Source organism: Monodelphis domestica, chromosome 2 (assembly GCF_027887165.1).
Source record: "Monodelphis domestica isolate mMonDom1 chromosome 2, mMonDom1.pri, whole genome shotgun sequence".
NCBI classification, from domain to species: Eukaryota; Metazoa; Chordata; class Mammalia; order Didelphimorphia; family Didelphidae; genus Monodelphis; species Monodelphis domestica.
In genome coordinates, this window is record NC_077228.1 from 254,061,413 (window position 1) to 254,073,805 (window position 12,393).

Here is a 12,393-nt window from a genome sequence, read left to right on the forward strand (position 1 = left end):
GATAATTAAAGGGAGTTAGTGGAGAACACTTATCAGAGAATCCCCTTCTAAGGGAATTTAACCTTGAAGGGCAGAAGAGATAGAAAATGATAGGTAGTGAAGATGGTAGAATGAAGTGAGGATTTTTTAAGCATGAGTGAGACATGGGCTTGTTAGTAGGCAGTAGAGAAGGAACCAGTGGATAGGGAGAGATTGAAGTTAAGTGAGAATGAGAGATGAAAAAAATATTTCAGTGATAAAATTCTTGCCTTGATGTCATTAAATATAAATGCATCATTCTCCAAATCATTAAACATTTTATTGAGAAAATGCTTAGCATTGTGTGGAGATAATAGAAATAATAGCTGAGTCAGGTGTTCTCAATCTCATATATTGCTTCCTAGGTCAATCCCTTACTTGAATTTCCTGGGAAGAAGCACATTTTCTCAATGCTTTTTTAAGAGCTGCTGACACATCTTTATTCCTAAGGCTGTATATCAGGGGGTTTAGCATAGGAGTAAGAATTGTGTAAAAAGCTGAAACTATTTTGTCTTTTTCTGGTGTGTGAAAGGAGCGAGGCAAGACATTAGAATAGAAAGCTGCCCCATAGAAAATACTTACCACCATTATGTGGGAAGAACAGGTGGTCAAAGCTTTGTGTCTGCCTTCAGCAGACTTCATCTGAGTGACAGTAATCAAGATCCGGATATAAGAAAAAGAGATAAGGGATATGGGAACAACAAGCATCAGAACACAACAAGCATACATAAGGGTCTCATATAGGGATGTATCTGCACATGACAGCTTTAGCACAGCAGGAATCTCACAGAAAAAATGATTGATCTTTCTTGAACCACAATAAGGAAAACTCATAGTCACAGGGGTCAACATAAAGCCATCAAGGGAACCACCAATCCAAGACCCTATTACCATAAGCAAGCAGACCCGATGATTCATTAGAAGAGGATAATGAAGGGGGTTACAAACAGCTACATAACGATCATAAGCCATGAGACCCAAGAAGAAGGATTCACTCCCAAACAAAGTCAGATAAAGGAAGATTTGAACTGCACAGCCCAAAAAGGAAATGTTCTTCTCCTCAGATAAAATGTCTGCCAACATCTTAGGTACAGTGATGCAGATGTAGACAGTGTCCATGACAGAAAGCTGACTGAGTAAAAAGTACATGGGGGTATGAAGTTTGGAGTCCACGTGGATAAGCAGAATCATGACCACGTTAGCCATAATAGCCACTACAAAAATAGATAAGAGGATAGTGAAGATCAAACCAGGGATCTTGGAATTGGCGAAGAGTCCTAAAAAGATAAAATCAGTGGAATTCTGGTATAATGTTTCCATTTTCTTGACAAATCACCTATAGTTATAAGGAGGCAAAGTTAGTTGATTAGTGAGCAGGCATTTATAGAGTACATCACATAAGGAGGATATTAGTGGGTATCTAGAGAGGGTGGGAATACTAAAGAATTAGAAACTATTATTTCTTATGTAACTTTATGGACATGGGTTGCTCTTAAATTTGTTCTTTAAGTATTCTTCAAAGGAAGTCCATGGATGGAACACATTTGAGTTTCTCCTTGGATAATTTGGGATGTTTCTCAGAATGAATTCTATTCCAAAAGTCATCTCTTGACATCATCAGAAATATGACTGGGCTCTTTGAAAAAAAAAAAGCTTTCTGGAGTTCTGATTGGGACCCTTCTATTTGTTAACATGAACAATATATATATATGTATATACATATATGTATAGTTATATATGCAAGTTGTTCTAAAAAGACATACTGCAGTCTAGATTTTTAGTTGCAAACCTTTGAATTAGACTTTAGATTTTGAAATGTATTATTTTTAAATAAATTGAAAACATGTTTTTTTCTAAATCACCACAAATCTAATGAAGAGGGCATTGCCATAAGCAAACAAATCAAAAGGGAATGGGTAGGGAGAAATATTCTCATCTTATCAAGCTACATATCACAGAAAGTAATTCCTATATAGAAACACAAATAGCATATGATATATCCAGTAATTTGAAGAATATAGACTCCAAGAAAGGAGCTATTAATTTAAAAAAATAGATGTTTATAAATAAATGCACAGAATATGGGTAATATGCAAAATGAATTATGTATGCAAATGAGAGGAGGCAAATTTTACTTTATAGGAATTTATTAATAGGATAGATTCTTGATCCAAATATGGATCTGGAAATACCTTTTACAAAAGGAATATAAAACTATAGATAAAGGTGTAGAGGGAAAAATAGTAATGTTTATTAAGGTATACTCATGTGAAGAAATTTAGGCATTAGAAGGTTCATTTTTGCTATAGAAAATTTTAATAAAGATTAAGGAAGATAGAAATTTAAAAAAAATTGTTGTGGAGTTATATTACAGACCACATATACCAAAATGAGAAATGAACCAAGAGTTCAGAAAACAAATAGTGACCATGAGAAATGATCATTTTTGAATTTGTGACAGAAAAGTGAGAGAAATCTAGATTTTTTTCCCCCTAGTAAGCAACCTAGATTTAGGAGGAGTGGATTTCAAAGACTTTAGAGGAAAGATAAGTAGTATCTTGCGATCTAAAATTCTATAGCATAAGTTCAACAAAGAGGGAAATGAATCTTTGAGGAATGAAAGTTTTAAATCACAAAAAGAATTCCAATGACAGGTTAAATAGAATTTACCTTAGGAAACTAATGTTGATGTACAGGGAACCCACAAACCAATGTAGATTTTAAAAAAGACAATATAACATTATACCAGCACAGGAAACAGAGAATGGATCCAAGAATATGGTAGCATATTGTAAGAATAGTGTTCCAGGAGTGCTAAAGTTAAGAATAACCTGAGTCTAGTGAGGATAGTTAAGGGCTTCAAAATAGTTTTTGAAAGCTGCATTGAGGAAAAAAAAAGAGCATCAAATAAGAAATAGAGGTACTGTTTAGCATTCATAGGAAAATGGCACCTGATGAAAAAATGAAGCTAGAATGTCTAATTTTTATTATGCTTTTCTCCAACTAAGCTTACTATTAGTATTGAAAGAGAAATAGTTTTAATGGAAAGGACCTAGAGGGATTGGAAATGGAAAAAAAACAACAACAACTAGGAACCTCCCAGGGCCAGTGAAGCTTATCCCTTGAAATTATAAATAAACAAAAAACCAAGTTTATTGAGGGTAGGGAAATGATAAAATCCTAAATCTACACAACTATTACTCCTCCAACCAATCTATGCTCCCCCTTGTGGGGTTTGCTCTTCTGGTCTTCTCAAGCCCTTCCTGTTCACTCCCTGATGTTATCTAGACCCCAAAAAGCTATCTGACTATCTATATACTATAGATTGTCTTTAAAAGGCTGAGGATGCAGACTTACAGATGTACTGAGTCCTTACCCAAAACTTCCTAGGTAAACCCAAAGTCCTAGGTGACAAAACCCTTGGGTTTACCTTAACCAAGTTGTTTCTGACAGGTTGATCCCTGTATGTCAGGGAAAGGCAGGTCTCCTCCAAAGCAGTTCTCCAACCAAGGAATTTCCTAATCTTTACACAAGATTATTCTTTTCTCAGGGGATGCCAGAGCAAAGATCCTCCTTACCAGCTCAGAGGAAAGTTAGATGAGGAGAGACCATTAAACCCAGTAAACTCCCAAGATCCTCCTCTCCTTCCAAAATATTCTCCTAGGGTTTGAGTCTAAATTCTCCTCCTTTCCTCTTTAAGACAATCTGTGCATTTATCTCTATCCTTTGTCACTTATCCTTCCAGTATTAGTGCAAAGATAGTAAGAAAGCAACTAGTCATTCTCACATTATCTTGTCCAAAATAGATTTCAGTCCATGGAAACTGACACAGCTTTTGGATGTGATGTCTAAGTCACTAAAAGTGATATTGAAAAATTGTGGAGAAAAGGAGAGGTATTGCAAAAGGATAAAACTTCTTTTTTAAAAAAAAGGAAGGGGAGTTTAAGCTGTAAACTCTAAGCTAGGGAGCTTAACATTGATTCCTAGTGAAATTCTAAAATGATTACTTAATATCTTAAAAACTAAATGATAATTACAAAATGCCATGACTACAGCAAAGTCATATTAGACTAAACTTATTTCCTTTTCAGACAGAGTTATTAATCTAGTAAATTGTATGGGTACTATACTTATAAGTTATTTTCATATTTTAGAGAAGTATTTGATAAAAATCTTTTAACATAGTCAATATATTCTTGTTAAAATATGTAAACCAATTAGATGGATTTATGACTGGTTGGGGGGGGGTTAGATTTAAGGGAGATAGAGTTGCACAAAGTCATGACCTCATTCCCTTCCAGAATTATCAAAGTCCATTAGCAGGACAAAAGTCATGACAACTGATGATGACTCAGGATGTCTTCAATGTCTGGTCAAGCACTAAATGCTCTAGAGGGCCTGCTTCACCAGTCTTAATGATCATTCAGTTGAATTGTTCTCATTGACCCATTCTTTCATGGGCAATCTTCACATACTTGATGTAGACAACACCCCTAACTCATTGATGGGTTTGAGGACTCTGGGTTACTCTCAACCTAGCCCATCTGCTGAGGTTTTTACCATAAGCTTTATCATAAGTTTTACATAAGCTACAGCTTCTTGGAGCCATAGATAAGAGTTGAATGAACATGGACACCAAAGGTGATTGAACAGCCCTGAAAAGGTATTGGAAAACCCTTGCTAGTCCTTCCTGAACATCTCATACACCTCCATGAAATTACTGGCAAAAGAAACTGCAAATATCATGCTTTTTATTCTCTGTTGACTATAAGGCTTAAGAGGGTGATCTCTAGAGAAACACTGAGAAGAAAGATTTACCTCTGTTGGAACTTAGATGTAGGATTAGATGGTATGGCTTATCAAAATAGTTAATATCATGAAAAGGAGAGATGAAGTGATGGTGGAATCATTGGAGAAGGTAATTGTGTTTATATGAAAGATGTTACAAAAAGGTAAAAATCAAAAGCCTTATAAACTGATTGGATATGGGAAGAGAAAGAGTTGAGAATGACCCTTAAATTATAAATCTGAGTAACTGGGAAGATGGTGGTTTCCTTATAAAGAAGTTTGAATGGGGGGAAGTTTGGGAAGAAAGAAAATAAATTTAGTTTTGGATATGTTGAGTTTAAGATCTCTATACAACATCCAGGTCATGCATGGGTTTCATTTTTAGTTCAGAAAATATACTCACCATTTATGTATGTGGGAGAAAATAAGAGCTACCTTGACTAGAATTGAAGTTACATCATTAGAAAATAGGTAGACAGAAATATGGAAATGTATATTGAGGCCAGATTGTAGAAACCTTGAATTAAAACTTAAGGAATTTATAATTTATTTAGTATGCAGCAGAAGGATTGTGAGATGTATAAAGATATCTTGAAAGTTACTTTTAAGATATAATCTGATAGGGGTCAGCTGGGTAGTTCAGTGGATTGAGAGCCAGGCCTAGAGATAGGAGGTCCTAGGTTCAAATTTGACCTCAAACATTTCACAACTGTGCTAATCAACTCAAGTAAACTCCCACTGCCTAGCCCTTACCACTCTTCTGCCTTGGAACCAATGCACAGTATTGATTTCAAGACAGAAGGTAAAGGCTTAAAAAAAAAAGATATAATCTGATAGAGACATGTAGATTGGATTGAAGTAGATAGAAGCCATGTGGAATGATGAATAGAGTATGAACTTGGAATAAAGAAGACCTGATGTCAAATCCCACTTCCAACATTAATTGTGCAATTATGAGCTAACCACCTATGCTTACTGAATCTCAGATTTCCCATTTGTAAAATTGCAATGACAATATTTGTGGTACCTAATTAATATGATTATCATGTTATTAATATGTAATTAACATAATTAACATGAAGTTCAAATTAGATAAATGTAAATCATTTTAAATCACAAAAGTTTGATGTAAACATCATATAATTTATTTATTATTACTACGGTTGCAGTAGAAACTAGTTAGAAACCTATTATAATCATTCAGAAAACAGGATCATGGCAGTGAGAATAGAAAGGGAAGGAAAGAGATGAAACAGATAGACTTAATCAAGGATTTTTTACAATAATTGGATGTGAGAGGCAAGAAAGATAGAAATCAAGAAAAGGAATTGGTTTTGGTGAGAATGGTAAGTCTGGTTTGGAACATGTTTAACATGAGGAGTTAAAAGGGTCATCCCAAGTGGTGAAGCAAAATAATAGATATAGAGCTGAAAGGAAACTTAAAGGTCAACAAGATTATAGAAATGAGAACCACTAACCCATACATAAAGATCTCTACAGACTGCATATTGACTTAATTTAAAAATGTTATATGTGTTTTATTTATTTTGCTAAGTATTTCACAACAATATTTTAATTTGGCTCAGGCCACATGCAGGAATGTTACTATGTGTTTGACAATGCTGACTTATTACAGATCAGGAAACAAGACCAGGAAAGAGAAATAATGTTCCCAAGGTCACACTGGTAGTATGTGGTACCAGAATTTGAAACTAGAGTTCTGTGTCTCTATGTCAAACACTCTTTGCATTCTACCATCATGATGCAGCAGTAGTTAATGTGGAAGAAGTTTTGTGTGACATAAAGAGCCCTGAACAGGAGACATTTGGATTGATTTTCTGACTCCAACACTTATATGACTTTACAAAAGTGACTGACTCTCCCTAAACTTGTTCATACATAAGATTGGAATAATTATTTATATGTATATACATATACATATCTTCACATATATATTTATATATACCATCTCCCTTGCATGATTGTTATTGTTAGAAAGAACAATTGAAATTTTACATATATACACATAGATATATACATATATACATGTAAATATCTATGCAAATATATATGAATGGATAGATAGATAAAGAGATACAGGTATTTTCTGTGACTAAATGGTTGATAGTATAGCATCAACATGGTCTAGTTTTTTGTTTAGTTTGTGGGTTGCTTTTTGAATAAACAGTATTGTACAATGGAAAGAACACTGAATTAGAAATCAGATGACTTAGATTCAAATCCCTTCTCTGATAGTAATTTCTTGTGTAATCTTGGGCAAATCACTTAATTTTTCTGATCTTCAGTTTCTTCATCTATAAAATGATAGTGTGTGATAGAATGGCCCCTAGCATCTCTTTCATCTTTAATTCTATGACCTCCACACTCCTACTATGGAATATTATTTGGCTAGGAAGAAGTACTGATGGACAACATTGATTGTGAGAATATTCATTATTCAAGGTCAAGTATAAATCCTACTTGCTTTAGCAAGTCCTCAACTGCTCCAACTCACACTGATCTCCCCCTTCTCTGAACTTATATTTTCTCTTATAGTTAGTATAAGGGACATTTTTCACATGTGAGAAATGAGAGGGGTTCTCATCAAGCTGTATCTAATATGGACAAAAATATCTTGTACATATTTCTGTCTATAGATAGATTTAGATATATAAAAATCCATAGCTATATAGGGATAACAGCAGATATAGAAAAGTATCTAAATCTATATACACTGGCTTGCCTCAATTTCAGCTTAACTGTTCTTCCTTCTGGACAAAATAGATAGACAGGCAGATAGGTAGATAGATAGATAAAGAGATAGATGGATGGCATATCTTTATAGAAAGGTGTAGATATTGATAGACAGAGAGAGATATAAATATAGATCTGTTTATCTGTCTGTTTATCTTGTCTGGCAGGAAGAAGAGTTGTTCTGAAATCCAGGTAAGCAGTAGTTAAAGGAATATCTGCCCCTCCTAATGTACTTAAGATTAAGGAATAAATCTTAGAAGCAACATACCTGTATTTGGATATCATATTATCTGTATCTAAACACAATCTAGATCTCTATCACAGCAGCAGAGTTTAAACTCCAGCTGAATAAGACTAAAATTGGGGGGGGGGGAGGGTGGCTTAAATAATATTGTCTGTATTTGTGGCAAGGTTCAGCCCAAAGCTTTTCTCTAATATTGGAGAGCTGTTGTCATTGTCTGATTCCCATAAGGATAATTTCCCCAGTTAGCAATTAATATGAGATTAATCAGTTCATCTTGCACATTATAACAAGGTTTTGATAAATTCTTAACATCTTACTTTCTTTGTATCACATTAATGAAATAGTTACTTGATAAAGGGTACCCTCTTGTCCTAGATTTCTTTCTATTTCATCAGAAAGTTCTTCAGATAACTTTTGCTTCTTCCTTAATTAGTATACAAATGCAACCGGAAAGGATGGTTATATTTTCTGAGAATGCAAAAATAGGACCATCACTGAATAGCAGTTTGCAGCAAATTTCTCAAGTTGAATGGAAGAAAATCAAGTTTCTCCTATGTTGAAGTTCAAATAATTTATGTTTCTCAGTGTCATGAAAGACAGAAATGACATGCATTGAACAAGAGTGGAAATTTCTCTTTTTATTTTTTAACCTCTGTGGCAAATGATACACATGGTTGATATGCTAGATTCACTTACATCTGGTTTACCCCATGCTTTCTATAATCTATAGAGGGCAGTAGGATATTACATAACTAATTAATCAACCTTAGAGAGTGTGGCTACCAACTCAATAATGAAGCTAGAGCATGTATTTCATTTTTCCTCAATGTCTTCAATTTTCTTCTCTAATCATTAAAAGATGTTCTGTTTATACCTGAATAATGTACTCCTCCAAACTAATTGAATTGGGACTGGACCAAGTTGCCAGTTATTCTTTCTTCTCTGGCACTAGGTTTCTAAGATCATTACAGGATTTCTTTTGTTTATCTCAAATTGCAGAAGCTTAAAAAAGAGAAAGATGAGGGAGCAATGGCTTATCCTATAAGGAATTGCTATATGGATCCATGTATTTTGTCACTTGAGATCCAGTAAGGATCATTGGAAAAAGAGATGAGTAAAGGTGATTAATGACTTACATAGAGACAACTATGTATCAACTTAATAAGAATGACTCCTTTTTTGGGGTGGCATTTTTCTAAGAACAATATGGAAAACCCACTGATCATTTTTGGTGATTTACATGGAAACAAATCAAATAAGGAGATATTGCAGAAATTTGGACAAAATAATTAAAAGATTTAGAGGCACAGATAGTATGTTTTAGAATTGCTTTCCATTGAATTTAAGGTTTTCAGAAGATAAAAAGCTAAATCTGAAAAATAAAGAGCTGCTTAAAAAGATAGTATCTGAAGATGAGATTGAGATTTCTGAACAAAGTTCAAAAATTTAGGAATGAATAACTCCTTGTGAGAGGTAGAATGTAACTAAGAAAAGTTGATAAGAATATATTTCTTACAACTCTAAACTCAAAACAAAAGGCAAGAAAAAGTTAGTTGAAACAGACAATCCTCTTTGCCTATGTCATTGTGGTGCTTTCACCAGACTCTGAAACACTGAGCAATCTCTTGGAGGAGACATAAGCCTTTCAAAGAATTTGGCCTGATTTTTTTATACACATACATATACATATATATATATATATGTATATATATATACTTATATATACCAATGTATACACACATATACATGTATATATTAAGTAAATTAAGATTTCTGTAGTCTAAATTATGACATGAATTTGGATGTCTATCCTATAAAAGTCTTTCATATGCAAATCTAGGACAGATAATATAGATAGTCAATAAGTTAGACCTGGAGTTGAATAGGAAGAAGAGGGAAGGAAGTTGTTTCTGGGCAAAAGCTAGCAGAATTACCCCAATATTACCATGGAAGTTAGGACCCATTTTTAATGCCAACATTTTATTGCTGTTACTTCATGGTATTTGAACATGGAATATAATAGTCTTCAAAAAATGAAAAATGAATACCACACAGAGAGCAGTGATATTGTACATGGTAGATTTGAGCAAGCTGCAATAGGTAACTTTGAAGAACAGGGTAAAAGATGTCATGAATGAAATGTATGGTAAAAAAAGAAGACAAGAAAGGGCAAGGGATGAATTATAGATGACCAAACTGTTCCATTCATACCTTCAGGATGTCAGGAGAAAGCTTAGAAGGCTTACAATAAGTTGGATGGATTATCTGTGCTGATTTCATGGCAGAACATGGAAAAGAATCACATATATTTGGCATGCATGGATTCATGATGATCTACATTGTTGGGGAGAACTCTCAAATTTATGTGATCATAGATTAATTTGAGTACTTAAGATTATACAAGCTTGATTCCAGAGATAGTTACAGTATTGAAAATATACCAATAGGAATTATATTTTGTCTCACTCTGAACTTAAATTGGAAAGTAGTAGTAGTCTCTTGGTAACCGAGGATGACGATTGTTTTTGTGCATTTTTGTGGTCAAAGACACTTGTGCATGAAGATTTAAGTGGGAAAGTCTATGCACAGAGACAGTCCCACTCTCTTGGCATTGGAAGCCTGGGTCCAGTGGCACGAAAAGTCATTACACCTGGAGACTTCCTCAGCTGCATTGGATGGCTGTGTTGTCCTTTGTGCTCCAACATGCCCTAAGCACTCCACAGTGCCTTGCTGCATCGCCATCTCAGCCGTTGAACCTTTTTATTGGTTTCTTCTGCCTGTTCCGCCGAAACAGTCTTCACATGCTGGGTGAGCAAAGCCCTAGTTTACCAGGGGTCGGTGATGACCCGATGGCTACCCTCACGAGGTTTAGCCGGCCTGTCAAAGCTGTGGCCCGGGGTGTGGCTGCTGCTGCATGCTAGCAGCTACTAGGAGCCACAAATGAGAGCTGGGTGTCAGGTGAGGGTCAGAGGCTGGAGAGCTGCCCTAGGAGGGCATGACAAGCCCTCCATACCCAAGATATTACTCCTCCCTGAGCACCCCATACACCCCTAAATTGGAAAGAGGAAATAAAATAAATGTAGATGTTAATGACACTATGAGATGTATGGGGTGTTCCTTAAGGATTTCCCTGACCAGCAGGGTCCCACAAGGGAAGGGGCTCACCTTTGTGATGGGACCCGAGGAGAGATAGGGAACCGAGAACCAGGGTGGAGAATGAAAGACACGGACAAGTCAGTGTTTGAATAGGCAGGCAAACCTATGATATTCTCCTTGATAGGAAAATATGAGTATAAAGGAACACGAGGTGGATGAGGAGATTAAGATAAGGAATACAAGCCTCCGAGATGGTTATAGCTTCGGGGAAGGAGAAGGTTTAGAGAGGGAGAGAGACAGAGAGATTGCTAGGGAAGATTGAAGATCCAAGATTGAAGATTGAAGAACCGCCTCTGTATTTATTGCCTTCCTCTGATTAGGGAAGTATTCTCAAACACATAGTAACCACTTTACAAAGCATGGACAATATGGATTGGATGGTGAGGTGAGAGTGACACCTTTTTGGGCATGTAGATTACAAACCGTCTCGATTTCCCTGGCAAAGGAGGCTTGATCATGTTAATGAGTCTGCCCTAGGCAAGGGCCACATGGCCATTTCAAGGTTACATTCACAAACCTTATTGGTAAAACCTTGTACTTGGAGACACAGTAGCCATATAGTTATTTATGATTCATAGATGTGAATATGCTTGGGATGCTACAAGATGAAGTAGGAATCTCTTTATTTTTAAATTCTTTTGAGGAAGCCAGAATTTCTGAGATCTTTTGATTTTGCTCTTGGCTTGCCAAGAAACCTGAACCTACAAAGTACCTATATAGTTTTGCTCTAGAGAACTAGCTCTTTGAATGGAATCATCAGAATATAACTGTAAAACATTCATAACAAAGTTTTCACTTTTGTCAGTAAGATAGGATCTAAGGGGTGGGTCTTTAAAAATCTATCCTTTAATTACTAATTTACTTTGTTTATAGATTTGGAAATACTTTACAATTTGCATTTGGTGTAAAGACACATTTCTATATTTTTTCCATAAAATGTATAATCTTTCATTTCTAATATTTCCATATAGGTATTTAAGTAGTTTGTTCAGTTATTATTGGTTTATTTTAAATTTTCTCATATGTATGTGTATATATGTATATATATATATATATATATAAAACATTTAAAAATTTGTTTATTTTTGGCTTTAGTTGCAGTATTATTTTTTATACTGGATCAAAATATAATGAAGCTGCTAACACCTTAAGTTCTACATTTCTGTTTAGTGTGAAGAAGGGGTTAATAAGTTTGTAGGAAGTCTTTTGCAATATTATGTAAAAGATGTCTTGCTTGTGATTTATCTTGGTCTCACATTCCAGTAAGTGTATATTGCTTGGGAAATGGGGAAAATATCTTTTTATTACTAGCAACCTTGTTTTTCCATTCTTATTTTTTTTACATCTTGGATCACTATACTTAAAAATTTGCATGTTTTAACCTTGATATTGAATTCTTATATACTTTATATTCATTTTATGAAATCCTAATC

At 34.8% G+C, this 12,393-nt stretch overlaps 1 protein-coding gene across 1 annotated transcript; it reads right to left on the bottom strand.

Annotated features, from left to right (window-relative positions):
* Positions 1 to 384: 384 nt before the first annotated feature.
* LOC100010462 (olfactory receptor 2T2-like) lies at positions 385 to 1,338 on the bottom strand. Its single transcript, XM_001363544.2, has one exon. It carries the CDS (start codon positions 1,336 to 1,338, stop codon positions 385 to 387), a length of 954 nt encoding a protein of 317 aa, XP_001363581.2.
* Positions 1,339 to 12,393: the final 11,055 nt, after the last annotated feature.